At 66.7% G+C, this 27403-nt stretch overlaps 1 protein-coding gene across 4 annotated transcripts in view; it reads right to left on the bottom strand.

Moving 5' to 3' along the window:
• Positions 1 to 2309: 2309 nt before the first annotated feature.
• Positions 2310 to 27403, bottom strand: part of COL5A3 (collagen type V alpha 3 chain) — a 47574-nt gene continuing 22480 nt past the window's right edge. For all 4 annotated transcript variants that reach the window (XM_075121497.1, XM_075121496.1, XM_075121494.1 and 1 more), the window contains 31 exons: positions 27055 to 27108; positions 26914 to 26967; positions 26589 to 26696; positions 23609 to 23698; positions 23465 to 23518; positions 23031 to 23138; positions 22671 to 22778; positions 21704 to 21757; positions 21370 to 21423; positions 20894 to 21001; positions 19896 to 19949; positions 19320 to 19373; positions 18009 to 18062; positions 17395 to 17448; positions 16993 to 17100; positions 15835 to 15888; positions 15442 to 15495; positions 13197 to 13250; positions 12791 to 12844; positions 12422 to 12529; positions 12073 to 12126; positions 11754 to 11807; positions 8498 to 8605; positions 8131 to 8184; positions 7793 to 7828; positions 7044 to 7097; positions 6621 to 6870; positions 5448 to 5560; positions 4961 to 5029; positions 4533 to 4769; positions 2310 to 2590 (listed from right to left, as the gene is read on the bottom strand). In XM_075121497.1, the coding sequence (XP_074977598.1) occupies positions 2444 to 2590; positions 4533 to 4769; positions 4961 to 5029; positions 5448 to 5560; positions 6621 to 6870; positions 7044 to 7097; positions 7793 to 7828; positions 8131 to 8184; positions 8498 to 8605; positions 11754 to 11807; positions 12073 to 12126; positions 12422 to 12529; positions 12791 to 12844; positions 13197 to 13250; positions 15442 to 15495; positions 15835 to 15888; positions 16993 to 17100; positions 17395 to 17448; positions 18009 to 18062; positions 19320 to 19373; positions 19896 to 19949; positions 20894 to 21001; positions 21370 to 21423; positions 21704 to 21757; positions 22671 to 22778; positions 23031 to 23138; positions 23465 to 23518; positions 23609 to 23698; positions 26589 to 26696; positions 26914 to 26967; positions 27055 to 27108 (2616 nt within the window). In that variant the 3' untranslated portion in view covers positions 2310 to 2443. The remainder of the gene's footprint in view (positions 2591 to 4532; positions 4770 to 4960; positions 5030 to 5447; positions 5561 to 6620; positions 6871 to 7043; positions 7098 to 7792; positions 7829 to 8130; positions 8185 to 8497; positions 8606 to 11753; positions 11808 to 12072; positions 12127 to 12421; positions 12530 to 12790; positions 12845 to 13196; positions 13251 to 15441; positions 15496 to 15834; positions 15889 to 16992; positions 17101 to 17394; positions 17449 to 18008; positions 18063 to 19319; positions 19374 to 19895; positions 19950 to 20893; positions 21002 to 21369; positions 21424 to 21703; positions 21758 to 22670; positions 22779 to 23030; positions 23139 to 23464; positions 23519 to 23608; positions 23699 to 26588; positions 26697 to 26913; positions 26968 to 27054; positions 27109 to 27403) is intronic.

Genomic DNA, 27403 nt, shown 5'->3' with positions numbered 1-27403 from the left:
TCTGAGAGAGCAAGAGGACTGTGAGAGACAGTGAGAGCCCGAGAAAGAGCTGCAGAAGCAGCAGAAGCATGAACTGGCGGTGGGGGAGCGGAGAGGCCTAGGGGAAACTGAGGCACCCCCACAATATTCAGAGGAAACATTAAGAACAGTCCCACTTCGTCACAGGCCCACGGCAGAGACAGGCGGGCTGAGTCTCCAAGCGGTGCGGCTCCAGGAGGTGGAGGGGCTGAACCCCGAGAGAGAGAGGACCCCCAAGAAGGGCTGTCACACTGAAGGGGGTTCCCACCACGGACCGCACGGGGCCAAGAGTGGCACGATCTGTGAGTCCGTGACAACGGCACAGGGCACTGGGTGAGTTCTGGGGAGACATGGGGGGACAGGAGGTTCAGGGGCTCAGAGGTGTGCGGCAGGCCTGGGGCGGAGGGGGTACAGAGGTGTGGGGCAGTGGTGGGGGGTTCGGGGGGCTCAGAGGCGTGGGGCAGGCCTGGGGCGCAGGGGGTACAGAGGTGCGGGGCAGTGGTGCGGGTTCGGGGGGCTCAGAGGCGTGGGGCAGGCCTGGGGCGCAGGGGGTACAGAGGTGCGGGGCAGTGGTGGTTGGTTCGGGGGGCTCAGAGGCGTGGGGCAGGCCTGGGGCGGAGGGGGTACAGAGGTGCGGGGCAGTGGTGGGGGGTTCGGGGGGCTCAGAGGCGTGGGGCAGGCCTGGGGCAGAGGGGGTACAGAGGTGCGGGGCAGTGGTGGGGGGTTCGGGGGGCTCAGAGGCGTGGGGCAGGCCTGGGGCGCAGGGGGTACAGAGGTGCGGGGCAGTGGTGGGGGTTCGGGGGGCTCAGAGGCGTGGGGCAGGCCTGGAACGGAGGGGGTACAGAGGTGCGGGGCAGTGGTGGTTGGTTCGGGGGGCTCAGAGGCGTGGGGCAGGCCTGGGGCGCAGGGGGTACAGAGGTGCGGGGCAGTGGTGGTTGGTTCGGGGGGCTCAGAGGCGTGGGGCAGGCCTGGGGCGGAGGGGGTACAGAGGTGCGGGGCAGTGGTGGGGGGTTCGGGGGGCTCAGAGGCGTGGGGCAGGCCTGGGGCGCAGGGGGTACAGAGGTGCGGGGCAGTGGTGGGGGGTTCGGGGGGCTCAGAGGCGTGGGGCAGGCTTGGGGCGGAGGGTGTACAGAGGTGCGGGGCAGTGGTGGGGGGTTCGGGGGGCTCAGAGGCGTGGGGCAGGCCTGGGGCGCAGGGGGTACAGAGGTGCGGGGCAGTGGTGGGGGGTTCGGGGGGCTCAGAGGCGTGGGGCAGGACGGGGCGCAGGGGGTACAGAGGTGCGGGGCAGTGGTGGGGGTTCGGGGGGCTCAGAGGCGTGGGGCAGGCCTGGGGCGGAGGGGGTACAGAGGTGCGGGGCAGTGGTGGGGGTTCGGGGGGCTCAGAGGCGTGGGGCAGGCCTGGGGCGCAGGGGGGCTCGGGGCAGAGAGGCGCCGGGCGCTGCGCTTTCATACAGGTTGGTTTATCGTACAGTTTCCGCGCTGCCAAGAACAGACGTGGGGGCCCGGCGAGCGGGGCAGGGGTGAGGTCTGGGTCTCTCGTCCCCCCAGCACTGCCCTCGGGTTCAACCCCAAGGTGTCTTGTGGGGGTGGGGAGGGGCTGGATACTTGCCCCCATGACGCACCCCGCTGCCAGCCGGGGGGTTGTTGGGGCGGGTCCTTGGTGTCTGGCTCCGGGGGCTGCAGCTTCACCCTTTGGCCGAGGGGCCAGGATCGACTCCCCCACGGGGGAAGGAGCCCGGCAGGAGGCGGGGGTCGGGGGGTGTCCCGAGCTCCCCCCTGAGTTACAGGCGTCTCAGGGGGGCACCAGCTTTCGGCCCCACCTAGCCCTGGGAGACACCGGACGGACGGAAGGACGCTCTTCGGCAGCTTCCTGCAGGGGCGCTGAGGGGCCCGGCGCCGGTCTGTTCAGTGGGGCAGGGCCTGGATCCCCCAATCGGGCCCCTTGCCTGGGCGTCATGGAGTCCGGGGGGGGGCTGCTTTGGCCCCAGGGCCCGTCCTGCCCCAGCTGGACATTGTGGGGGGGCTGCCGGGCTAGAGACATGTCCAGTGCGTTGCTAACAGAGGCTCCTGGGGGTATCACAGTGCCACGGGGGGGTCAGTCCGTGCCCTGCTCCCTGTTCAGGCCACAGAGGGGCACCCGCCCGCTTGCCCCACAGCACCGGCCCTGGGGGGGCCTGCAGCGTTAATAGGGCTGGGTATCCCGCGGGGCTCCCTGGGCTCGGGCTGGGGGGCCAGCGGCAGGGTCCGGGGCGCTGGGCTGAGTCCTGAGTGCGCCCTGGGGACAGTGAGGAAGGGGCACCCGTGGGGGGCAGCGTAGCCCTGGGAGCCGCCCCCCCCGGCAGTCCGGAGCAGGTCCCCAGGGATCTCTGCCCAGTGGCAGGCAGCCTGGCCCCGGGAGTGTCCCTTGGGGGCTCCACGCGGCCCCCTCAGCCCATGAAGCAGACGGGGCCCAGCTCGAAGCCGAATTTCTGGTTGGCGCCTCCGAAGTCCAGGACAGCCACGTCGGCCAGGGGCAGCTGCTCCAGGCGGGACGATCTCACCTCCAGCACCGTGCGCGCCTGGCCCCGGCGCAGCTGCGGGGAGACGGGCAGTGTCAGGGCTGGGCAGGGGCCACAGGCCGGGGGAGGGGCAGCCTTGCTCTGGGGGAGGAGCCAGCAGCCCGGGGGAGGGGCCGCCTTGCCCTGGGGGGAGGGGCCAGCAGCCAGGAGGAGGAGCCTGCAGCTCGGGGGCAGGGCAGCCTTGCCCCAGGGCTATGGGGCAGTGGGGGCTGCCCCATAGCCGTGGCCACTGGGACCATCCAAAAATTACTGCGGCCCCTTGAGAGCAGTCCCAGTGTGAGGCCTGGCTCCATGGGTGGGGGTGCAGGAGTCCCCGGGCCCAGGCTGGAGAGGCCCCCCCACGGGAACGGCACGGCCGGGCTTGAGCCAGTTCCTGGCAGACCTGGAGAAGGTGCCCCGCCAGGTCACCCAGTCCCGATCCCAAGGCTATGGGGCAGGAACAGCAGGGTGGGAGTTGTGGGGCTGGACTTTGGGGCGGGAGCTGAGGGGAAGGCAGGGGGTGGGAGCTGTGGGACGGGAGCGGTGGGGCAGGATCTATGCGGCGGGGGGGCCGTACTCAGCTCACTTGGCAGCTGTCGCGCAGGGTGTGGACAGGTGCCGCGGGGCTGTGGGGCAGGCTGGGGTCAGGAGCTGTGGGGCGGGATCTCTGGGGCAGGAGCTGTGGCGTGGGGGCCCAGCTCACCTGGCAGCCATCATGCAGGCCATAGATGGGCACCCTGGTGCTGTGGGGCAGGCCGGGGGCAGGAGCTGTGGGGCGGAGCTGTGGGACGGGAGCTGGGACGAAGTGGGGGAGATTCCTGGTTTCCTTGTTTCCTGTGGGGTTTTTTTCCCTTGGTTTTCCTATGGTTGCATGCAGGGGGTGTGCGACTCAGTTTCCCTGGGGGTTACCGGTTGAACGAGGGGATGGATAGGAGAGGGAGCTGGTTGTTCCAGAGGCCCTGCGAGGGAAGGTGGGACCCCGGCCAATGGCCTGGTGACCCGGAGGCCCAACTCAGGAGCCACCGGTGGGGAAACAATGGGCTGCGAGGACCCCCGGGGACCCGGGTTCCAGCCAGACGACCCTGTTCACTGGGAGAGAGGACAATGGATGGGGGGGCTTGGGGCCAGGGATCTCAGAGGCCCCGCTGGGAAGCAGGGGGGCTCGGGGCTGGAGAGAGGGGGCAGGCAGAGCCCCCCTGGGTGCAGGGGAGGCTGGGATGTGCTGGGCTGAGGGGTGCCAGGCCTGAGGCCGGAGAGTTTCCTGTGCTGGGTTCAGACGCTCACGAAACCCTCCTGCCTTACGCTGGCCGAGAGTCGCTCCGGTCTAGAGAACGGGGTGGGGGCATCATCCCCTTCGGGGGGCGGAGGCCCCGGGGCCCAGAGCGAGGGGACTCCCTGAGGGCCCACGGCAGAGACAGGCGGGCTGAGGCTCCGAGCGGTGTGGCTCCAGGAGGTGGGAGGGCTGAACCCCGAGAGAGAGAGGACCCCCAAGAAGGGGGAGGGAGGGATAGCTCAGTGGTTTGAGCATTGGCCTGCTAAACCCAGGGTTCTGAGTTCAATCCTTGAGGGGGCCATTTGGGGCAAAAATTGGGGATTGGTCCTGCTTTGAGCAGGGGGTTGGACTAGATACCTTCTGGGGTCCCTTCCCACCCTGATAGTCTATGACTCTATGGCTGTCACACTGAAGGGAGTTCCCCCCACGGACCGCATGGGGCCTAGAGTGGGCAAGACCTGTGAGTCTGTGACAGGAGCTGTTGGGTGGGAGCTGTGGGGCAGACAGGAGCTGTGGAGCGGGAGCTATGGGGCAGATCAGAGCTGTGGGCCGGGAGCTGTGGGGCAGGCGGGGGCGGGAGCTGTGGGGCAGACTGGAGCAGTGGGCCGGGGGCTGTGGGGCAGGCGGGGGCGGGAGCTGTGGGCCGGGGGCTGTGGGGCAGGCGGGGGCGGGAGCTGTGGGGCGGGAGGGCCGGGCCCGGCTCACCTGGCAGCCGTCGTGCAGGGCGAGGACGGGGCTGGCGGTGCGGTTGTGCCCCATCTCCTGCCCGTCGGCGCCCCGGAGGCGCAGGGCCCGGGCGTAGCTGGCGGCCCCGGCGTGGTACCAGGCGGCCGCGTCCTGGCAGCTCAGCGTGAAGGTCTGGCGGGCGCGGGCGCTCAGCAGCCGCAGGAAGGTCAGTTGGGTCACGCCCAGCGGGTTCCCCTCCGCGTCCACGTAGGAGAACTGGGGGGCGGCACCGGGCAGGCGGCCTGAGTCCGGGGCCCCCGGCCCGGCTCCCCGGCACCGCCCCCCGGCTCCCCCCGCCCCATCCCCTCCGGCCCCCCCGCCCCCCCCGGGTACGCCAGGCCCGGCCCCCCGGCCCCGCCGCCCCCCCCCCCGGGTACCCCAGACCCGGCCCCCCGGCCCCGCCCTACCGTCCTGCCCCTCCGGAAGGTGCTGAACCAGCTCCCCGGCTTCTCCTTGCTCCAGGCAGCCAGTCGGACCTGGGGGGTGAGAGGGGACAGCTCTGCCGGTGCCCCTCACTCCCGACCCCCAGCCCCCTTATCCCAGCCCTGCCCCCCACCCGCAGCTCTGCCGGTGCCCCTCACTCCCGACCCCCAGCCCCCTTATCCCAGCCCTGCCCCCCACCCGCAGCTCTGCCGGTGCCCCTCACTCCGGACCCCCAGCCCCCTTATCCCAGCCCTGCCCCCCACCCGCAGCTCTGCCGGTGCCCCTCACTCCCGACCCCCAGCCCCCTTATCCCAGCCCTGCCCCCCACCCGCAGCTCTGCCGGTGCCCCTCACTCCCGACCCCCAGCCCCCCTATCCCAGGCCTGCCCCCCACCCGCAGCTCTGCCGGTGCCCCTCACTCCTGACCCCCAGCCCCGGTATCCCAGCCCTGCCCCCCCACCCCCCCACTCACACTCTCGAATCTCTTGTCTGGGAACAGGCAGGTCTCCCCGCCTGCCGTGAAGTTGCAGAAAACCTTGAAGGCGTCTCGAGTGCAGCCCTGGTTGGGGTCGATCCAGTACTCGCCTGGAGGAAGGGAGAGGTTGGGGGGCAGCCACAGGGGCCTTCCCCGGGCTGGTCCCTCTGAACGCCCGGCCTGCCCCCCACACCCACTCCTGAGGGGTGCCCCCGTCTCACCCTCTGGCGTGGGCATGGCACAGAGGTGCCCCCAGACCCGGCCTGGGCCCCCCGATCCCCAGCACCCACGTCAGACAGCAGGGCCTTGGGCCCACCCTCCCCCCAGACTCTGGGGTCCCAGCACCAGCTCCCCTCCCCAGAATCTCCAGCCCCCCCCCGGGTCCCGGCACCCCCTCTCCGGGGTCCCCAGCGCCCCCCAGGGTCCCGGCAACCCCTCCCCGGACTCCGGGGTCCCCAGCGCCCCCCAGGGTCCCAGCACCCCCTCCCCCCAGACTCCAGGCTCCCAGCACCCCCTCCCCGGACTCCGGGGTCCCCAGCACCCCCCAGGGTCCCAGCACCCCCTCCCCGGACTCCGGGGTCCCCAGCACCCCCACAGGGTCCCAGCAACCCCTCCCCGGACTCCGGGGTCCCCAGCGCCCCCCAGGGTCCCAGCACCCCCTCCCCGCAGACTCCAGGCTCCCAGCACCCCCTCCCCGGACTCCGGGGTCCCCAGCACCCCCCAGGGTCCCAGCAACCCCTCCCCCCAGACTCCAAGCTCCCAGCACCCCCTCCCCGGACTCCAGGGTCCCCAGCACCCCCCAGGGTCCCAGCACCCCCTCCCCCCAGACTCCAGGCTCCCAGCACCCCACTTCCCCAGACTCCGGGGTCCCCAGCACCCCCACAGGGTTCCAGCAACCCCTCCCTCCAGACTCCAGGCTCCCAGCACCCCCTCCCCGGACTCCAGGGTCCCCAGCACCCCCCAGGGTCCCAGCACCCCCTCCCCCCAGACTCCAGGCTCCCAGCACCCCCCAGGGTCCCAGCACCCCCTCCCCGGACTCCGGGGTCCCCAGCACCCCCCAGGGTCCCAGCACCCCCTCCCCGGGCTCCGGGGTCCCCAGCGCCCCCCAGGGTCCCGGCACCCCCTCCCCGGGCTCCGGGGTCCCCAGCGCCCCCCAGGGTCCCGGCTCACCGTCGGGGAAGTGGGGGTGACAGAGCTGCAGCTCCTTGCAGACGCGGGCTGGGCTCTCGGGGGTGCCCCGGGGGCGTCTCAACTGCTCGACCTCGGTGCGCAGGGAGCTGAGTGAGGCGTACACCTCCTCCAGCCCCTCGGGCGCGTAGTCCGGGGGCCACGCCTGGTCCCCCTGCTCCCCCTCCGCCTCCCGGCGCCGCTTCCGGACCCGCTCCATGGGCAGGGGCTCCAGCAGCTCCGCCGGGCGGCCCTGGGGGCGAGACGCGGGTGTGAGGGGGGGCAGCACCCCGGGGGCCTCTGGGAAGGGAATCCCAGCCAGGGGCACTGACCCACCCCCGTGCCCAGGCTCGGGGGCCTCCACCCCCTGCTGACCCCCAGCCCCCACTGCCCCCGGCGGCCCCCCTGCTGCCCCCCAGCACTCACCGGTGGCCCTGGGGGTCCAGGGGGTCCTGTGTCTCCTCTGGGGCCCAGGGCTCCCTGCAGAGGAAGAGGAAAGGGTCAGAGCATGGAGTTGCCCAGCCAGAAACTCCTGCAGCCCCCTCCCTTCCCCCACAGCCTCCCCATCGCCCCCCTGGAGCCCCCTCCCCTCCCCCACAGCCTCCCCATCGCCCCCCTGCAGCCCCCTCGCGTCCCCCACAGCCTTCCCATCGCCCCCCTGGAGCCCCCTCCCTTCCCCCACAGCCTCCTCATCGCCCCCCTGGAGCCTCCTCCCTTCCCCCACAGCCTTCTCATCGCCCCCCTGGAGCTCCCTCCCCTCTCCCACAGCCTCCCCATCGCCCCCCTGGAGCCCCCTCCCTTCCCCCACAGCCTCCCCATCGCCCCCCTGGAGCCCCCTCCCCTCCCCCACAGCCTCCCCATCGCCCCCCTGGAGCCCCCTCCCCTCTCCCACAGCCTCCCCATTGCCCCCCTGGAGCCCCCTCCCTTCCCCCACAGCCTCCCCATCGCCCCCCTGGAGCAGGGCTCGCACCAGCAGCCCCCAGGGACCAACGGACTCTGGCTGTGGAAGACCTCATGTGGGTCAGGAGCCAGGACTCCTGGGTTCCCTCCCCGGCTCTGTGGGGTGGGGGGTCTGGTGCAGGTCTCCTGGGACCCTTTCCTGGCTCTGATCTGGGTGCTGCCCCCCCTTGCTCCCCACCCCTCCTGGAGCCCCAATCCCTGCCCTGGGTACTCACCGGCGACCCCTTGGAGCCCTTCTGACCCAGCGGCCCCTGTGGAGAGAATGGGAGGGGTGAGTGTTGGGGAGGTGCTGTGGGTCCCGGAGCCAGGGCATGGGTGGGGGCCATTCTCCAGGGGTCTCTGGGTGGCACTGGGGGTCTCAAGCCCAGCTCCCGCCCCATCCCTGGGACAGACAGACGGACAGACCGGGCTGTACAGCACCGGGGGGCCCCTGTGAGAGCAGGACGTGTGCCCAGGCCTGGCGTGCAGAGAGGCCGGGCGAGGGGCCCTGGGGCGTAGAGGGGGCGGGCAAGGGGCACGGAGGGGGCGGGCCCAGCGGCTGTGTGATACTCACCACGAGCCCAGGGGATCCAGGAGGGCCCGGGGGGCCAATGGGGCCAGCCAAGCCCTGCAGGGAAGGGACATGTCAGCTCTGCTCCCTCCGACCAGACACTGACCAACGGCCACGGGGGATCCCACTGCTGACGGTGCAGACCCAGACGTGTTTCCCCAGCGCCGGGAGATGTGGGGGGCACATGCAGCCTCCCCATCCTGCCTGACCCCCCACCCCACACACAGTCTCCCCTTCCTGCCTGAGCCTCCCACCACATGCAGCCCCCATCGTGCCTAAACCCTCCCCCCCACATGCAGCCCCCACACCCCTCACGCAGCCCCCATATTGTGTCTGAGACCCCCACCCCCATGCAGCCCCACATACTCACGGGGTCTCCTTTGGGCCCTGGGGCCCCCTGGTTGCCAGGCAGCCCCTGGTCGCCCTTCTCCCCCATCTCCCCCGGGGGGCCGATGAGCCCGATGAGCCCTGCGTGACCCTGGGGTGGGCAGAGGGTTTAGCTGTGGGGGTGTCTGTGCCATGGAGCTTGGGGGGGGGTCTGTCCCACAGAGCTGGGGGGGGTCTGTCCCGTGGGACCCCGCTCTGGGTAGTGGTGTAGATAAATCTCTGCATTAAGCATCTTCAAATAACTTTCATCTGACTTTGTATTATGCCTCTATTTTCAAAGAACTTTGTACCAGATCCTTATGTAGAAAACTTTGTCTTGAGCCTTGGTATAAAGTTAAAAAAATGTCTTTTTGCTCGGAGTAGAATAAGATCTTCCCCCTTTTAATCAATTGCCCTGTGACTGAAGGAGGTGGGATCGAGTAAAGGCCTGGAAGGCAAGGGCCTCCAGACAGCTGCAACAGTTGGAGAGGGGATGGAAGCTAGACCCAAGAGCAATAAAACTTGTCAAGTGGGCTCCTAAAGAAGATCAGGTTTCAGAGGAGCAGCCCTGTGAGTCTGTATCCGCAAACAGAACAGGAGGCCTTGTGGCACCTTAGAGACGAGCCCATTTATTAGAGCAGAAGCTTTCGTGGGCTACAGCTCACTGCGTCGGCTGCATAGAATGGAACCTAGAGTAAGAAGATAGACATCTACATACAGAGAAGTTGGAAGCTGCCATACAAACTGTGAGAGGCTAATTAGTTAAGATGAGCTAGTATCAGCAGGAGAAAAAACCTTTTGTCGTGATAATCAAGGTGGCCCATATATCATGGGATATATCACACTGGTATGCCATCCTGTGCCAGCAATGCCCCTCTGCCATGTACATTGGCCAAACCGGACAGTCTCTACGCAACAGAATAAATGGGGACAAATCTGACATCAGGAATCAGAACATTCAAAAACCAGTAGGCGAACACGTCAACCTCTCTGGCCACTCAGTAGAAGATTTAAGGGTGGCAATTTTGCAACAGAAAAGCTTCAAAAACAGACTCCAACAAGAAACTGCTGAGCTTGAATGAATATGCAAACTAGATCCCATGAACTTGGGTTTGAAGAGACTGGGAGTGGCTGGGTCATTCCACATATTGACTCTATTTCCCCATGTTCAGTATCCTCCTCACACCTTCTTGTCAACTGTCGAAATGGGCCAGCTTGATTATCAGGACAAAAGTTTTTTTCTCCTGCTGATAATAGCTCATCTTAACTAATTAGCCTCTCACAGTTTGTATGGAAACTTCTAAACTTCTCTGTATGTAGATGTCTATCTTCTTACTCTAGGTTCCATTCTATGCAGCCGATGCAGTGAGCTGGAGCCCACGAAAGCTTCTGCTCTAATAAATGGGTTAGTCTCTAAGGTGCCACAAGGCCTCCTGTTCTTTTTGAAGACGACCAGACATCCTGATGGCCTTGGGGGTTGGAAGCCAGCACCTTCTTTTGAAAACACCCTCTGTGAACAGCACTGGGACAACACCCAGAAGGGAGCAGCACAAAGGGCCCACGGACGCAGACACAGATTTTGAATCTGATCCAGATTTGCATGAGAGGGAAGCTGCTACACATGAGAGGTGTCTTGCAGAGGGCCTTGGTTCTCGTCTTGTCAACATGGGGGCATCAATCCGGATCGGCAGAAGCCCGGCTCCACCCCTCCCCCATCTAACTCACCTGGCCAGGGCAGTTACGGGGAGCAACCAGTTGGTAGCCACAGCAAGAGGGGGTGCGCGTGAGCCCAGGAGCGTAATGTCGGTCACGTGCGCATGGTACCGCGCTGCTTGATTCGCGTATGGCCAATAAATGTGCCACTTTAACTTACTCCCCCAAAAAGATCCTGGGCAGAACGTTACGCACACCAGCGGTGTAAACAAGCGGAGCCAAGTGGGAATGTTCCTGGTGTTCTCTGAACACTGTGTGTGCCTCGGTTTCCCCATGTTCCCCATGCTGGGGGGCGACGGGTGTGTGAGGCTGCAGAGACCCCCAGAGGGCAGGTGTAAGTACCCTCGGCACAGGCACTGGGGGGCAGACTGTAACCTAGCAACCCTCTGATGCATGGCAACACATTAAAACAAATGAAGGGCCACCATGGACGCCCCCCACCATGTGCGACAAGAACCCAGGAGTCCGGCCCCAGCTGTACCACCCCTCCCCCAGGGTGCTGGCAGCTCCCGTCCCCCACCCCACAGCTGCCCAAGGCTGGACGCTGGGTTAAGGCCCCCTGTGACGAAGTGTGACTGTTCTTAATGTTTCCTCTGAATACTGTAGGAGTGCCTCAGTTTCCCCTAGGCATTTCTTAAGTCTCTAGGTGGTGCGATAAGGCAGGGGGTGTAACTGTTGCAGAGCAAAGGGCCAGTTTGAACATAAATGGCGACACTCTGTCTCCTGGCAACTGATGGCCTGGGCCCTTCCGCCCCTGCAAGGTGAGAGCTAAAGGGTTGGAGAACGAAGGAATCAGGTGACAAAGCGGGAAAGGGACAAAGCCCAGAGGAGGAGGGGCTGGAGAGAGTTTCAGTTTGGGGCTGGCTGGGGACGAGGAGTGAAGTGCAGACGTGGTTGTCTGGCTCACTGCCCCCACAAATGGACCCGGCTGAGGGGTCCTGTTCTCTGCACCTACAAGCTCTGTGTTAGACCATGTTCCTGTCGTCTAATAAACCTTCTGTTTCCCCGGCTGGCTGAGAGTCACGTCTGACTGCGGAGTTGGGGGGCAGGACCCTCTGGCTTCCCCAGGAGCCCTGCCTGGGCGGACTGGCTGTGGGAAGCGCAGGGAGGGGCAGAGGAGGCTGAATGCTCCGAGGTCAGACCCAGGAAGGTGGGAGCCGGGTGAGCTGTGTGTCCTGCAGACAGGCTGCTCCCCGAGAGGAGACTTCCCCAGGGTCCTGCCTGGCTTCGTGGGGAGCCGTTCCAGAGCATCGCCCGGGGACCCCGGGACACCCCGCAGCGAGGGCAGCTCTGGCTGTGATGGGGCCTGGCACAGGGCAGCTGTGGGGCTGGCAGCAGTGGCCCCAGCATGGGCCCCATGGGGGGGGGGGAAGCTCACAACGGGGGCAGATCCCAGGAGCCGCAGGGGGGGGGGCTCTGAGTGGGGGGTGCAATTCCTGGGCCTGCAGCGGACTGGGGGGAGCGGTGATGCCAGGCCATCAAGGGGAGGGGGAGGGGAGATGGCTGAGCAGGGTGGGGGGGAGGCCCCCCGTTGGGGCCCCACTCACCTTGTCACCCTTGTAGCCGGGGTCTCCCTTGAGGCCAGGCAACCCTGTGGGGCCCTGTGAGAGACAAGAGGCCATTACCCTCAGTGCCCCAGCCCTGCCCCCCAGCCCTGCCCCCCAGCCCTGTCTTCCTGTCCCCAGCCGCCCAGCCCTGCCCCCCAGCCCCAGCCGCTCAGCCCTGCTCCCGTCCCCAGCTGCCCAGCCCTGCCCTCCACCCAGCCCTGCCCCCCTGTCCCCAGCCCTCCAGCCCTCCCCCAGCCCCCCAGCCCTGCCCCCCAGCCCTCCCCCCAGCCAACCTGCCCTGCCCCTGGAGCTCACTCACCATGGGGCCCGGTGGCCCTGCCTGCCCCGGGGCCCCCAGCAGGCCCTGCTCCCCCTGGGGAGGAAACACAGAGTTATGAGAGTACAATGTGGGGGGAGATGTGGCTCCCCCAAACCGAGGCCCCCCAGCCACAGGGCAAGTCCCTGACCCCCTGCCAGCTCCAGGCATCGCCAGAGCCAGACAGGGTCACCCCACAAACCAAGAGCCCCCCAATTCCCTCATCCAGCCCTCCTGCTCTGCCCCCTCTGCTCACCCCCGCCCATCCAGCCGGCCACCACCCCCTGCCAACTGCCCCCCTCGCACACCCCACCCCCACCCGCACTGTGCCCCACCCCCGGCTGGCACTCACAGCTGGACCAGGGATCCCGCGCAGACCTTCGGAGCCAGGCCGGCCAGGGGGTCCCTGCACCCCCACGGGGCCCATCTTCCCGGGAGGCCCCTCGGTGCCAGGCTCGCCCTGGGCAGGGGGAGAAATGTCACGTCAGAGCCCGGGCACCAGGCAGGGATCCCCGTCTCACCGGCTCCCAGGCAGGGGGGTGAATAGAGTTGGGTGGGTCTCAGCCCAGCCCTGGGGCAGGTGTCCCGAGCGCACTCCCCCGCCCCCCGGGCCTCTGGCAGCCAGCTCAGCACAGACAGGGGCTGCCCCGGGGGGGGGGGGGGGGCAGGATCTCGCAGCACCCGCGACGAGGCACCAGAAGCACTGGGGGGGTCCCCTTACCTTGGCGCCCTTCTCGCCCGGCCGACCCTCACGCCCGGCTGGCCCCACTGCGCCCTGCACAGAGACAAGGCGAGTGAGTCACCCGCACCCCTCAGGCAGCCCCAAACCCCATGGGGCCTTGGGGGGCAGTGAGCCCCCATCCCCCCTCCCTGACTCCAGTGAGCCCCTTCCCCCAGATCCTGACCCCATTAGCCTGTTCCCCAATCCCCCCACCCCTGACCCCACTGGGCCCCTCCCCCCAGATCCTGACCCCATTAGCCTGTCCTCCAATCCCCCCATCCCTGACCCCATTGGGCCCCTCTCCCCAGATCCTGACCCCACGGGGCTCCTCCCCCAATCCTCTCCTCCATGACCCCATTGGGCCCCTCTCCCCAGATCCCCGACCCCACTGGCAGCCCGTACTCACCCTCTTCCCTGGGGCACCGGGAGGACCTGGTTCCCCAGAAGCGCCCGCTGGGCCCTGCACACAAACCGCACGGTCAGGGGTTAAGAACATGGGAGCGGCCAGACTGGGTCAGAGCAAAGGTCCCTCCAGCCCAGTGTCCTGTCTCTGACAGTGGCCAGTGCCAGAGGCCCCAGAGGGAATGAACAGAACAGGGCAATTATCGAGTGATCCATCCCATCGTCCATTCCCCACTTCTGGCAAACAGAGGCTAAAAACATCATCCCTGCCCAGCCTGGCTAATAGCCATTGATGGACCTATCCTCCAGGAACTTTTCTAGTTCTTTTTTGAACCCTGTCTTGGCCTTCACAATATCCTCTGGCAAGGAGTTCCAAAGGTTGACTGCATTGTGTGAATAAATACTTCCTTTTGTGTGTGTTAACCTGCTGCCTATTAACTTCATTGGGTGACCCCTAGTTCTTGTGTTGAGAAGGGGTAAATAACACTTCCTGATTCACTTTCTCCACACCAGTTGTGGTTTTATAGACCTCAGTCGTATCCCCCCGTAGTCGCCTCTTTGCCACGCTGAACAGTGCCAGTCATTTTAATCCCTCCTCATCCACACCAGGGCGACCAGATCTGCCCGCAGCGTTCAAGGTGTGGGCATCCCAGGGCAATAGGATATTTTCTGTCTTATTATCTCTCCCTTTTTTAATGGCTCCCAACATCGGGTTAGTTTCTGAGCCCGATGCGGCACACTGCGTGGTTTTCAGAGAACTCTCCACCATGGCGCCCGGATCTCGCCCTAGGGGTAGCTGACATTCACCCTGAATACAAAGAAACTCCAAGGTGTGGTGGGCCCACGGCTCAGTCAACAGGGGGTGGGGGGGCTGAGGGACCGTGGGCAGGTGACTGGCTTGTTTCCTTCAGGCCGGCTGGAGCAGGGACCCAGACAGGATATGGTGAAGCGGGCTGAATATCAGGGTTCAGAAGACACCCAACCTTCAGCCTCCGGCTGGCCACACTCACCCAGCCTCCCCTGCCCTGGTTTGTCCCTGCGGGCGTGGCTGGGTTTGTATTTCCTTTCCCTGCTCTCCGCCCTGGCCTCGCGAACAGCACAAGGTCCGGCCTCGCACGCAGCTTAGCGCGGCTGAGACACTCAATGCAGTTCACGTCCCAAACGTACACGTGTTGCATCTTCCCTGCTCTCCGCCCCAGCAGCCAGCCTGTGCGCGTCCCTCCAAGACAAGCCCGCGGGCTGCGCCCTCGCTGTGCGCTCCAGCGCTGATTTTTGGGTCGGCCTGGCAGCTCTCACCCCAGACTGACAAAGAGCCAGAGATCCAGCCCAGATGGGCTCCAGAGCAGCTCGGCTGGGCAGAGCCCTGGTGTGATGAAGTGAGCAATTTTCTTTATGGTTGCATGAACACTCTGTGTGCCTCAGTTTCCCTGTACACTGCGTGTGTGAGGAGGGGTGGGAGGGGGAGTTCGTTGCTGCAGGGGACCAGGTGTGACCTCGCCTAGCAGCCGGGACCCTGGACAGACACTGGCCTGGAGATTGGGGACCCAGCGACTGGTGACCGGGAGGCCCCCCCCAGCTCGGGAGCCCACTGGTTCTGGCCAGCGGGGGGGGGGGGGCAAGGACAGAAAAAAGAGGCTGCGGGGCCGGAGGGCCTGGCCCCAGTGAGAGAGAGAGCCACCCTCGCAGGGGCACTGAGGGGGGTTCCTCCCGGGGCCGTTCGGAGCCTGGGAGTCCGTGACACCTGGCTCGGCCGCATGGCCCATGTCTGATCCTTCGCTGCTCTGCACCAACCTGGGGCCTTCCCGGGCCGGGGGCTAATGAGCCCGTTGCTGCTTGGGGGCCGGGGGTCGCTGCCAGTCCTGGCTGAGCTGCGCTGGTCCCGGCAGAGGGGCCAGGTCTGTGCCCAGGCGTCTGGCTCAGCCGGATCCGCCGGGCAGAGCTCACGGCGGGCAGCAGGAGGGCTGGGGCCCAGAGGCTCAGCCTCGGAGGCCGTGGGGCCGCGTGGCCAGGCCTGCAGGAAGAGCGGGTCCCCTGGGGGCTCTGGCACGCCGAGGGGCTCCTGCCCGGGACAGCTGGAAAGCCAGGGCTCAGCGCAGATCTGTGGATCTGTGACACCATCCCCACACATCACTTGTTGGCCCCTCTGTTAGGGGGCCCGGGGCCTCTCCCTCAGGGGCTCTGGGTGCTGCTTCCAGCCCATGGATGTCCGTGCGGCATGCCCCCCACCCCATAGTGCTCCCATCACTCACCGGCATGCCGGGGTCCCCGCCGTCACCCTTCTCCCCGGGGGCGCCGTCCAGGCCCTGCGCACAGGGGACAGGTTAGTGCCCTGCCCCAGCCAGCACCACCCCCCCACTTCCACTTCCTGGCAAGCTCAGCTCTGCCCCCATCCTGGGAACAGAGCCACGGATAGAACCCAGGAGTCCTGGCTCCCAGCTCCCCCACTAACCACTAGACTCCACTCCCCTCCCAGAGCCGTGGATAGAAGCCAGGAGTCCTGGCTCCCAGCCCCCCTGCTCTAACCACTAGACTCCCCTTCCCTCCCAGAGCTGGGGAGAGAACCCAGGAGTCCTGGACAGATCCCTCTCCCCAGGGCCTGTCAGGATGGGCTGGAGCCACGTGGGGCAAGCAGGGGTACTCACCGGCACCCCGGGGTCTCCAGCGGGGCCTGGGTCGCCAGGGAAGCCGATGGGGCCCTGCAGGGAGAAACGGTCCGTGAGCACAAGGCAGAGCCCGAGACCCCCCCAAGGCCTGGACACCGGGGGAGTGGGAGCAACTGGGGGCTGGGCGGGTGTGAGAGGGTTGGGTGCTGGGTGTTTGGGGGGAGCTGGGTGTGTCACGAGGGGGGTGGGTGTGCTGGGATGTGGACTGGGTGGGAGATGCAGGGTGAGGGCAGCTGCCAGCAATGAAGTCACGACCCCTGTTCCCCTTATCCTCCTTTCCCCCTGCTGTGCCCCCCAGCCCCGCTGGCCCCATGCAGAGACCCCCCCAGCCCCATGCTGTGCCCCCCTGCTGTGCCCCTCAGCCCCGCTGGCCCCATGCGGAGCCCCCCCAGCCCCCTGCTGTGACCCCAGCCCCTCTGGTCCCATGCAGAGACCCCCCCAGCCCCCCGCTGTGCCCCCCAGCCCCGCTGGCCCCATGCAGAGACCCCCCCAGCCCCATGCTGTGCCCCCCTGCTGTGCCCCTCAGCCCCGCTGGCCCCATGCGGAGCCCCCCCAAGCCCCATGCTGTGCCTCCCAGCCCCGCTGGCCCCATGCGGAGCCCCCCCCAGCCCCATGCTGTGCCCCCCAGCCCCACTGGCCCCATGCAGAGACCCCCCCCAGCCCCATGCTGTGCCCCCCTGCTGTGCCCCTCAGCCCCGCTGGCCCCATGCGGAGCCCCCCCAGCCCCATGCTGTGCCCCCCAGCCCTGCTGGCCCCATGCGGAGCCCCCCTCAGCCCCATGCTGTGCCCCCCAGCCCCGCTGGCCCCATGCGGAGCCCCCCCAGCCCCATGCTGTGCCCCCCAGCCCCGCTGGCCCCATGCAGAGACCCCCCCCAGCCCCATGCTGTGCCCCCCTGCTGTGCCCCTCAGCCCCGCTGGCCCCATGCAGAGACCCCCCCAGCCCCCCGCTGTGCCCCCCAGCCCCGCTGGCCCCATCTGGAGCCCCCCCCCAGTCCCATGCTCTGCCCCCCAGCCCTGCTGTGCCCCCCCAGCCCCGCTGGCCCCATGCTGTGCCCCCAGCCCACTGGCCCCATGCAGTGCCCCCCAGCCCCATGTGGTACCCCCCTGCTGTGCCCCCCCCAGCCCTGCTGCACTCACCAGGTTGCCTTTGGCTCCATCCTCTCCTGGGGGCCCCCTCTTGCCCGGGGCCCCAGCGGCGCCCGACGGACCAGAATCTCCCTTCTCCCCCAGTTCCCCATTGATGCCCTGCAGGGAGACACGGGCGTCAGGGCTGGCACTGGGAGGGCAGCATCCCATGGAGCTTGCCCCCCTGGCGCTGCTTCCCCCACTCCATGGTGGCCCCAGCATGGGGCTGGTGGACACAGGACAGCGAAGCGTTAACCTGTGAGACTAGCTGCTGCAGGAGGGCGCTGGGCCAGGCACCCTCAATTCGCTTCGAGGCCCGAGACTTCTCAGCACACTGCCGGGGGGCCCCCGGTCCCCGCTGCGTGTCCTGGGCATAGACAGAGACCCCCTGTCCCACTGTGCCCCAGAACTTACCGGCCGGCCTGGCTCCCCTGGGGTCCCGGGGTCTCCCGCCTCACCCGGCTCCCCCTGCGCAAGGAGAGAAGAGCAGAGTGAGCCCCGCGCTAGCCCAGCTGATGGGCACAGCCCCGCTGGGCTGGGGGACCCAGAGGGCAAGGCTGGGGGCAGGATGGAGAAGGGGAGGATTTCTGTAATATTTACACGGCAACTATGCGTGACTCAGTTTCCCCACTCGCACTGTGCTGCTCTCCCCCCGAGTGTTCATTCTCCTTCTGGGGCGGGGGAGAGGGAAGGGGGCTGTGTGGGCTGGCAGGCTGCACTCTGCAGAACTGCCCCGGAGAAACCAGAGCTGGACAGGGGAGGGGGCCCTGTCCCGAGGAGGCGGGCTGGGATGGGGCCCCAGGGAGGGGCCTGGGGACAGGGGTGGAGGTTCTGCCCCGGGAAGGGGGCTGGGACAGGGGAGGGGGCAGGTGTGCGGGGACATTGCTGGGAGGGGGGCACGTAGCTGGCTCTGGGGGGCAGAAGGTTCCCATACACCCTTCCCAGCTGGGGTCCCCAGTGCCCTGGCCGGGGGCAGGGGGGCAGGACACAGCATCATGGCATCTCCCGTGCCCGTTCCCCACACTCACCTTGTCCCCGACGGCGCCCGGCTGACCCGTTCCACCTGGCATCCCCTGGGGGCCCTAGGGACAGGGAGGACGCGGGGGTGACGTGAGGAGGGTAGGATAATATCTCTTGGAAAGGGGCCCGGCACAGCGCGAGTTAACGAACTCCCAGACTGACCGGACCCGGGGCCACACTTTGAGGGGGGTGAGGAAGAGCTGGCAACGCAGAGAGCTGTGAAATGGGCGTTGGAGGGAGAGAAGGGGGCTGTGTGCGCAGGGCCTGGGCGGTCAGCAAACGAGTCTTGTCTGTTGCTATGGCTTTGCCTGAAAGAGTACGATCCTCTCGGTCTCTTGGACGGTGGTGGTAACCTGCATTTAGTTAATGTTTATTTGATGGATAAATGACCCTGGGCTAACTGCAGGATGTTTGGGAGACAGAAAGTCAAGCCTGTTGTTTTCTCAGGCCGAGAGGCTGCTGGAAATGTATAAAGACCCTGGGACCCGATCCTTCTTCATCGCAGATCTGCTTTGGGTTTCAAGAAGGGGAAACCCTGAGCCACAAGGACTGAGATCCCAGTCACTGACTGGAGTCACCCTGAACATGGACGCTGGACTATGACCTCTGGACTTTTTGGCAACTGCAAACTCACCATCTCTGCTCTGTATCTGGACCTCAAGAATTGAACTCAGGTCTGTCTGTATATTGATCTTTCAACCAACTCTCTCTTTTATTTTTTAATAAATTTTAGTTTAGTTAATAAGAATTGGCTCGAAGCGTGCATTGTGGGTAAGATCTGAGTTATCATTTGACCTGGGTCTGGGGCTTGGTCCTTTGGAGTCAGGAGAATGCTTTTTCTTTCACTGGGGTACTGGTTTTCATAACCATTCGTCCCCACGACGAGGGGCCCTGGTGGGGATACTGGGAAACTGGAGAGTCGAAGGGAATTGCTTGGGTGACTTGTGGTTAGCCAGCGGGGTGAGACCGAAGTCCTCTCTGCCTGGCTGGTTTGATGCCTGAGAGGGGGAGAAACCCCAGCCTGGGGCTGTGACTGCCCGGCTCTAAGCAATTGGTCCTGAATTGATACTCCCAGTTGTACCCCGCCAAAGGCAGCATCATTACGGGGGTGGGGGGGAGAGGGAAAGACTCGCTGCTCAGCCCCCCGGGAGCCCTGTCCCACCCCTTCCTGCCACTGGGGCTGTGCCCTGCCAGGCAGTGAGGCTCACAGTGCCCGCCCCACAGCAGCCTCTGTCCCCCCAGGCACCCTCTGCCCTGGAATTCCCCCTGCCGCTCCATGGCAGCCTCCACTCCCGCCCCGGAAAGGACGGGGAACTCACATCGCCGCCGGCAGGTCCCTGCGCCCCACGTGGCCCCGCAGCGCCGGGGAGGCCCTGCAGAGAAGGATAGGACAGGCAGCTCGAGCCAGGGGGTACGGGGCACCGAAGGGGCACAGTCACTCGGGGAGGGGCAGTGGGGGAGCTAAGGGGAGGCAGGGGGGCAGGGGGATTTCTTCACACAACGCACAGTCAACCTGTGGAACTCCTTGCCAGAGGATGTTGTGAAGGCCAAGGCTATAACGGGGTTCAAAAAAGAACTAGATACGTTCCTGGCGGCTAGGTCCATGAATGGCTATTAGCCAGGATGGGCAGGGACGGTGTCCCCAGCCTCTGTTTGCCAGAAGCCGGGAACGAGCGACAGGGGATGGATCACTGGATGATTCCCTGTTCTGTTCTCTGCCTCTGTGGCACCTGGCGTTGGCCACCGTCAGAGACAGGACACTGGGCTGGAGGGACCTTGGGTCTGACCCAGTCTGGCCGTTCGTATGTTCTTATTGGAGGTGAGGGGAGGAGGGGGGCAAGAGGGGAGGGGAGGGGGCAGCTGAGGGGCGAGGGGGATCTCCGTGGAGCTCATACCATGGGGCCGACATCTCCGCTCTCGCCCTTCTCACCCTGCGGGCCCGGCATGCCCTGTGGAGAACCACATGGGGGGTGAACCGGGGGCACAGGGGCTGCCCGACCCCTCCTGGAGCATGTAGGCCTGCCCCCAAACTGCTCTGCCAGCGCCAACCCACAGCCCCTGCCAGCCCGGCCCTGGGCTCCTTCCCCCAGTGCTGCCAGTGCCCCTCACTCCCGACCCGCAGCCCCTGCTAGCCCGGCCCAGCTCCCCCCACAGCGCTGCCGGTGCCCCTCACTCCCGACCCGCAGCCCCTGCCAGCCCGGCCCTGGGCTCCCCCCACAGCGCTGCCGGTGCCCCTCACTCCCAACCCGCAGCCCCTGCCAGCCCGGCCCTGGGCTCCCCCCCACAGCGATGCCAGTGCCCCTCACTCCTGACCCGCAGCCCCTGCTAGCCCAGCCCTGGGCTCCCCCCCACAGCGATGCCGGTGCCCCTCACTCCCGACCCGCAGCCCCTGCTAGCCCAGCCCTGGGCCCCCCCCACAGCGATGCCGGTGCCCCTCACTCCCGACCCGCAGCCCCTGCCAGCTGGGTCCTGGGCTCCCCCCCACAGTGATGTCGGTGCCCCTCACTCCTGACCCGCAGCCCCTGACAGCCGGGCCCTGGGCTCCCCCCACACCGCTGCCGGTGCCCCTCACTCCCGACCCGCAGCCCCTGCTAGCCCGGCCCTGGGCTCCCCCTCACAGCGATGCCGGTGCCCCTCACTCCCGACCCGCAGCCCCTGCTAGCCCAGCTCTGGGCCCCCCCCACAGCGATGCCGGTGCCCCTCACTCCCGACCCGCAGCCCCTGCCAGCTGGGCCCTGGGCTCCCCCCACACCGCTGCCGGTGCCCCTCACTCCCGACCCGCAGCCCCTGCTAGCCCAGCTCTGGGCCCCCCCCACAGCGATGCCGGTGCCCCTCACTCCCGACCCGCAGCCCCTGCTAGCCCGGCCCAGCTCCCACCGGCGCCCGTCCCTACCTGCAATCCGACAGGGCCGCTCAAGCCAGGGAATCCCCGAGCCCCCTCATCTCCCTTCTGGCCAAACATCCCCTGCTGCCCACGGCGGCCGGGCTCCCCATCCACTCCCTGCAGGACCAGAGGGGTCGGGGTCAGGGTCAGTGCCCCCCCGGGGCAGAGACCCGCCGGTGCCCCCACCATGCAGTGCCCCTCCTCGGAGGCAGAGCTGGGGGCTGTGCAGCTCGGGGAGGTCTCGCAGTTCGGGGTGGGGGTCACACAGCAGCAGTGAAGGGCCAGGCACAGTGCCCGCAATGGACACTGGGGCAGGAGGGGTCTCCCGGGAGTGTGAGATGCAGCCCCGGGCACTAGTGGGGCACGGAGGGCGGGGCTGCGTGTGACTCCCTGGTGGGGCTGGGCGGTCAGAGGGGAGCAGGGGTGCTGAGGGGTGACTGGGCCGAGGGCCCCAGGGGCCAGCTGGGTGCTCCCTAGATACTCACCGCGGAGCCGGGGTGCCCGATGGGTCCCTGGATACCAGTTGGTCCCGGTGGGCCCTGGGTGGGGGAAGCGCAAAGTTAGAGCTGGGGCAAAAGCAGCCCCTAAGCCAGGCCCCTGCCCCCCTACCTGCCCCACTGTTCACCCCACCAGCACCTCCAGCCCCTTCCGAGCCCTCCACTACACCCCTCCCCTGTCTCCACCTGCCTCCTCCTCAGACCCCCCCCGCACCACCCCACACCCCTGGCTCATGCCGGGCTGGAACTGGGTGTGAGGAGCCTGGCTGAGGGGCCCAGTCAGGTCCCTATAGCAACCCCCAGTGCTGCCCCCGGTACTTACCGCCTCGCCCTTGTCCCCCTTGCTCCCTTTCTGTCCGGAGCCCCCCAGCTCGCCCTGCAAAGGCAAAGCGTGACGAAGTGGGACTGTTCTTAATGTTTCCTCTGAATACTGTAGGGGTGCCTCAGTTTCCCCTAGGCATTTCTTAAGTCTCTAGGTGGTGGGATAAGGGGGTGTAATTGTTGCAGAGCAAAGGGCCAGGGTACATAAATGGCGACACTCTGTCTCCTGGCAACTGATGGCCTGGCCCTTCCCCCTGCAAGGTGAGAGCTAAAGGGTTGGAGAACAAAGGAATCCGGTGACCTCCTGGCCCAGGAAAGGGACAAAGCCCAGAGGAGGAGGGGCTGGAGAGAGTTTCAGTTTGGGGCTGGCTGGGACATGGAGTGAAGTGCAGACGTGGTTGTCTGGCTCACTGCCCCCCAAAATGGACCCGGCTGAGGGGTCCTGTTCTCTGCACCTACAAGCTCTTTTTTAGACCATGTTCCTGTCATCTAATAAACCTTCTGTTTTACTGGCTGGCTGAGAGTCACGTCTGACTGCGGAGTTGGGGGGCAGGACCCTCCGGCCCCCCCAGGACCCCGCCTGGGCGGACTCGCTGTGGGAAGCGCACGGAGGGGCAGAGGATGCTGAATGCTCCGGGGTCAGAGCCAGGAAGGTGGAGCCGGGTGAGCTGTGTGTCCTGCAGACAGGCTGCTCCCAGAGAGGAGACTCCCCCAGAGTCCTGACTGGCTTCGTGGGGAGCAGTTCCAGAGCATCGCCCGGGGACGCCGTGACACAAAGAGACCTCGATGAGACCTTCTGAGGACCCCGCGCCAGGGGAACCGTCCCCAGGGAACCTGCCATCCCCGGGGGAACCGTCCCCCACAAACCAGCCATCGCCACGGGAACCATCCCCAGGGAACCCGCCATCGCCGGGGGAACCGTCGCTGGAGACCCCACCCAGCTCGGCGCGATGCTCCATCCCACCTACCTTGTCGCCATCCTCGCCCGCAGGGCCCGGGGGTCCGGCTGGGCCTGGCAGGCCCCCGGGCCCCTGGATCCCATCATGCCCGGCAGGGCCCATTGGGCCCCTCTCGCCCTGTGGGGCAGAAAAGGGAGCAACCAAAAGCAGGGTCAGTAGGGGCCACATGTGGCATAGACCAACCCCCTCCCCCCAGGGTCCCCCACACCCCACGGGGCACAGACCAAGCCCCTTCCCCCAGGGTTCTCACCCCCCCCAGGGCAGAGACTGACCCCCCAGGAAGGTGCAGTCCCCCCACTGCACTCACACTACCCCCCTTCCAGAGCCCCATGTCCAAGAGTGGCCCCAACAGGAGCAGCCAGCACTTACCGGGGCACCCTTCTCCCCAGCGGGGCCGGGGGGGCCCTGCTCCCCCCCATGGCCTGGCAGCCCGATGCCTCCAGCTGCCCCCGAGGGGCCTCGCTCACCGGGGGAGCCCTGGGGAGAATTGCACATTGGTTGGGGGGTGCCGTGCCCCCAATTCCCCCATGGAAGACCCTCCCTACCAAACACCACTGAGACCCTGTCCTGAGAACCCTCAGAGCCCACCACACCGCACCCCCTCTGACAGCCCCCCAAGTCCCCCATTGACCCTCCCACAGACAGCCCCCCAGAACCCCATTCCCCCAACCCCACAAGCCTCCCAAAGGCCCCCAAGAGTCCCCACACCCCCTTCCATCCCCCCCAGAAGTCCCCTGTGGGCCCCCACCCCAGCACTGGGCTCCCCCAGGAGAGGGGATGGAGCCATGGGGCCAGCTACTCACTGTGGGGCCCGGGGGCCCGGGAGGCCCTTCCCTGCCCTTCAGGCCGGCCGGCCCCTGGGGAGGAGACAAGACAGGACCGTTACACCCCGCAGGTGCCCCACCCCAGCACCAGCCCTCACAGCCCCCCGCTCACGCAGCACTCACCGTCTCTCCGGGCGCGGCCCTGGCGCCGGGAAAGCCAGGGATTCCCGGGGGGCCGTTCTTCCCAGGCAGGCCGGCCGGGCCAGGGTCGCCCTAGGGATCAGAGACGGTTAGCAGTGAGGGGGGACCCCTCCCACGCCCCCACCGCAGGCAGACGCCCCTCACCCTACCAGAGCCAAGGGGGCAGGGCCTGCAGCAGGGCACAGCCCCCCACTCCCCACGCCCCGGGGCGGGGGCAGAGCTGGCTGGGGCGGCTGAGCCCTCGGTCCATACAGGAAGCAGCGAGGGGCCCCAGGGGCTGGTGCTGGGCACCTGCAGAGCGGGAAGAAGGTACCAGTGTTTGCCAGGGCGCCCGGAGCAGCTGACCCAGGCCCAGCGTGTCCAGCCTGTGAGGAAGTGGGGTTTTATTCATCTTGTTATGTTGCAGGTGAGTCTTACTGTCCTCCACTGATACTGTACTGTGTGTGCCTCAGTTTCCCTGTGTACTGCACTGAGGTGGTGGGAACTGGGGGTGTGATTTTGCTGAGGCCCTCCGGGCAGGTGAGGCTGCCCAGCTCTTTGCACCTGTGTGACCTGAGACCCAGGAGGGGGGTGCGACCAGGTGGCACCTTTGGCCTGGGAAGCGAGACAAAGAGAAGGAGGAGGAGCATCAAGGGGGGTGGCGGAGGTGGGGTGGCGGGGAGCTGGGGGTCTGCATGGGGGGACAGGAAGGGGGGAATCCAGGGTGCCTAGCCCAGGACTCCCAAGATGGACTTCGCTGAACGTCACTGATGTCTGGAATGACAAGCTCTGTGTTAGACCATGTTCCTGTCTAATAAACCTGTTTTACTGGCTGGCTGAGAGTCCCGTCTGACTGCGGAGTTGGGGGGCAGGACCCTCTGGCTTCCCCAGGACCCCACCTGAGCGGACTGGCTGTGGGAAGCGCACGGAGGGGCAGAGGAGGCTGAATGCTCCGAGGTCAGACCCAGGAAGGTGGAGCCGGGTGAGCTGTGTGTCCTGCAGACAGGCTGCTCCCCGAGAGGAGACTTCCCCAGAGTCCTGCCTGGCTTCGTAGGGAGCAGCTCCAGAGCATCGCCCGGGGACCCTGTGACAACTTGGTGTGTGCTGGACCCCACACTTCTCCCACAAGCACCGGAGCAGAGCTGACATGAAATTGGAGCCCTGGTCTGTAAGGACCTCCTCGGGGAACCCCACTGTCACGGGGTCCCCGGGCGATGCTCTGGAACTGCTCCCCACGAAGCCAGGCAGGACTGTGGGGCAGTCTCCTCTCTGGAAGCAGCCTGTCTGCAGGACACACAGCTCACCCGGCTCCACCTTCCTGGGTCTGACCTCGGAGCATTCAGCCTCCTCTGCCCCTCCATGCGCTTCCCACAGCGAGTCCGCTCAGGCAGGGTCCTGGGGAAGCCAGAGGGTCCTGCCCCCCAACTCCGCAGTCAGACGTGACTCTCAGCCAGCCAGTAAAACAGAAGGTTTATTAGACGACAGGAACATGGTCTAACACAGAGCTTGTAGGTGCAGAGAACAGGACCCCTCAGCCGGGTCCGTCTTGGGGGGCAGGGAGGCCAGAGCCCCCATCTGAGCCTCCCTCCATTTCCCCAGCCAGCTCCAAACCCGTCCAGCCGACTCCCCCAGCCTCCCCCAGCCCCTCCTCCAGCCTTTGTCCAGCTTCCCCGGGGCAGAAGGTGTCACCCGGCCCCAGCCCCCTCCTGGCTCAGGTGACAGGCTCAGGTATCGTCCCTCCAGTGAAGCCCCCCCGCTATCCCATCCCAGTGCCGACAGTCCCAGTAAAACTCCCTTGCGACATCCACAGGTCAATCCGCCCCGCTCCCTGCTGCACCACACCCATCCTGCTGAAAACGGGGGCCCCAAGGGGCCACCCCCGGGACAGCAGGGAGCGAAATCCACCACCAGTATGAGTTGCCTTGTTGAGGGGTCCCCAAGATGAATAAAACCCCACTTCATCACACGGCCCCTCTGCATCGAGAAGGGTTGGGGGTTCTGAGACCTTCTCTAGCGCGAACAGGCCCTAATTGGGGGCTGTCCTAGCAGCAGGCTGGATGGGATGATCACAGTGGGTCCTCCTGGCCTTAAACCTTATTAATCTCTGCCCCAGGCATGGAGCCAGCCTGGGCAGAGCTAAGGGTAGGACCCAGGAGTCCGGGCTCCCCACCCCACCGCCTCTAACCACTAGACCACACTGTGACAAAGTGGATTTTTCCTCCTTATTGTGTTGTGCACAAGACCATGTGAGTCTTACTGTTTTGCATGAATACTGGGTGCCTCAGTTTCCCTGTGTATTGCACCAACGCCTAGGTGGTGGGAATTGGGTGTTTGACTTTTGCTGAGACCCTCGGGGGCAGATGAGGCGGCTCCAGCTGCCAGCACATGTGCGATGGATGGTGCCCTTCGTAACCTGAGACCCAGGAAGGGGAATGCGACCAGACGACACTTTGCCCCGGGGAAGAGAGACAAAGACCAGGAGGAGGAGGAACAGGTGTGTCAGGGGGTCCGGTTGCTGGAAGCTGAGCAGTCTCGGAGGCATCTGGCCCGGGGTCCCCCCAAAAGTCACTGATCCTGTTCCCGTCGACTGGCTGAGAGTCACGGCTGACTGCGGAGTGGGGGGGCAGGGCCCTCTGGCTGCCCCAGGGGTCCCGTCCCGCTGCACCCGCCAAGGGGAAGTGTGAGGTGCGAACAGGCTGCTGGCCGGGCCGAGGTCAGACCAGAACGGCTGTCGCGAAGGAGGCTCCTTGCCCTGGTGACAGGTGCCCTGAGGGGAGTCGCGCCACCCCAGACCTGGCTGGCTTCATACATAACCGTTCCGGAGCATCGGACCCACCCACTCCCCTCCCAGAGAACCCAGGTGTCCGGGCTCCCAGCCCCTGGTCAGGCCTGCTTGCAGTGCTGCCCATGCAGGAACTGGGGGGCACGTGAGCACCCCCCCCCGCTCCATGCATGAATCCACGGTCCCCAGCATGGCACTTACCTTAGCCCCTTCCCGGCCGGCAGCCCCTGGTAGCCCCTGCTCCCCAGGGGGGCCAGGGGAGCCCGGATGCCCCCGCTCTCCAATGGGGCCCGTCTCGCCCGAGTTACCCTGAGGGGCAGAGAAGGGGCACCAGTGAGGTGGGGCAGGGTGGTCTGGATCCAATGGGGGGCTTGCTGGGCCCTGCAAGAGAAGGGGCAGCCCCACCCCCACAGCAGCCGGTGGAAGGGGGGACCCATCACAGGCCATTGACAGGGAGATGGGCCCAGGCTCCCGAGGGCACGGAGCCAGGGCAGGCATGGGGCCGGGGGACGTGGGGCTCACTCACCTGGGGTCCCACCACTCCCGTGGGGCCAGGGGGGCCGGTCTTGCCATGGTATCCCTGCGGAGAGACGGGGGGTGAGTGTTGGGCAGCCCCAGCCGCCGGGCCTCACTGGGGCAGCGACAGGGGTATGGGGGGGCCACTCACCGGCTCCCCGCGCTGTCCTGGGTGTCCGGGCAACCCGTCCTTCCCGGCTGGGCCCTGCCAAGGCGCAGAGTCAGGGGCTGCGAGCGCCAACCGGCCGGACCCCCCCAGGGCTGCCCCAGACGCCTCCCCCCCAGGGCCACCCACACGCCTCCCCACAGGGCTGCCCCATGCACCAACTGGCCAGATCCCCCCAGTGCTGTCTCACACGCCTCCTCCCAGGGCTGCCCCATGCACCAACCGGCCCGATCCCACCCAGGGCCGCCCCACACACCTCTCCCCCAGGGCAGCCCCATGCACTAACTGGCCGGATTCCCCCCAGGGCCACTCCACACGCCTCCCCCCCGGGCTA

Source organism: Caretta caretta, chromosome 20, assembly GCF_965140235.1.
Source record: "Caretta caretta isolate rCarCar2 chromosome 20, rCarCar1.hap1, whole genome shotgun sequence".
NCBI classification, from domain to species: Eukaryota; Metazoa; Chordata; order Testudines; family Cheloniidae; genus Caretta; species Caretta caretta.
The sequence above is the reverse complement of the archived record's forward strand: the minus strand, read 5'-3'. Positions and strand labels throughout refer to the sequence as shown.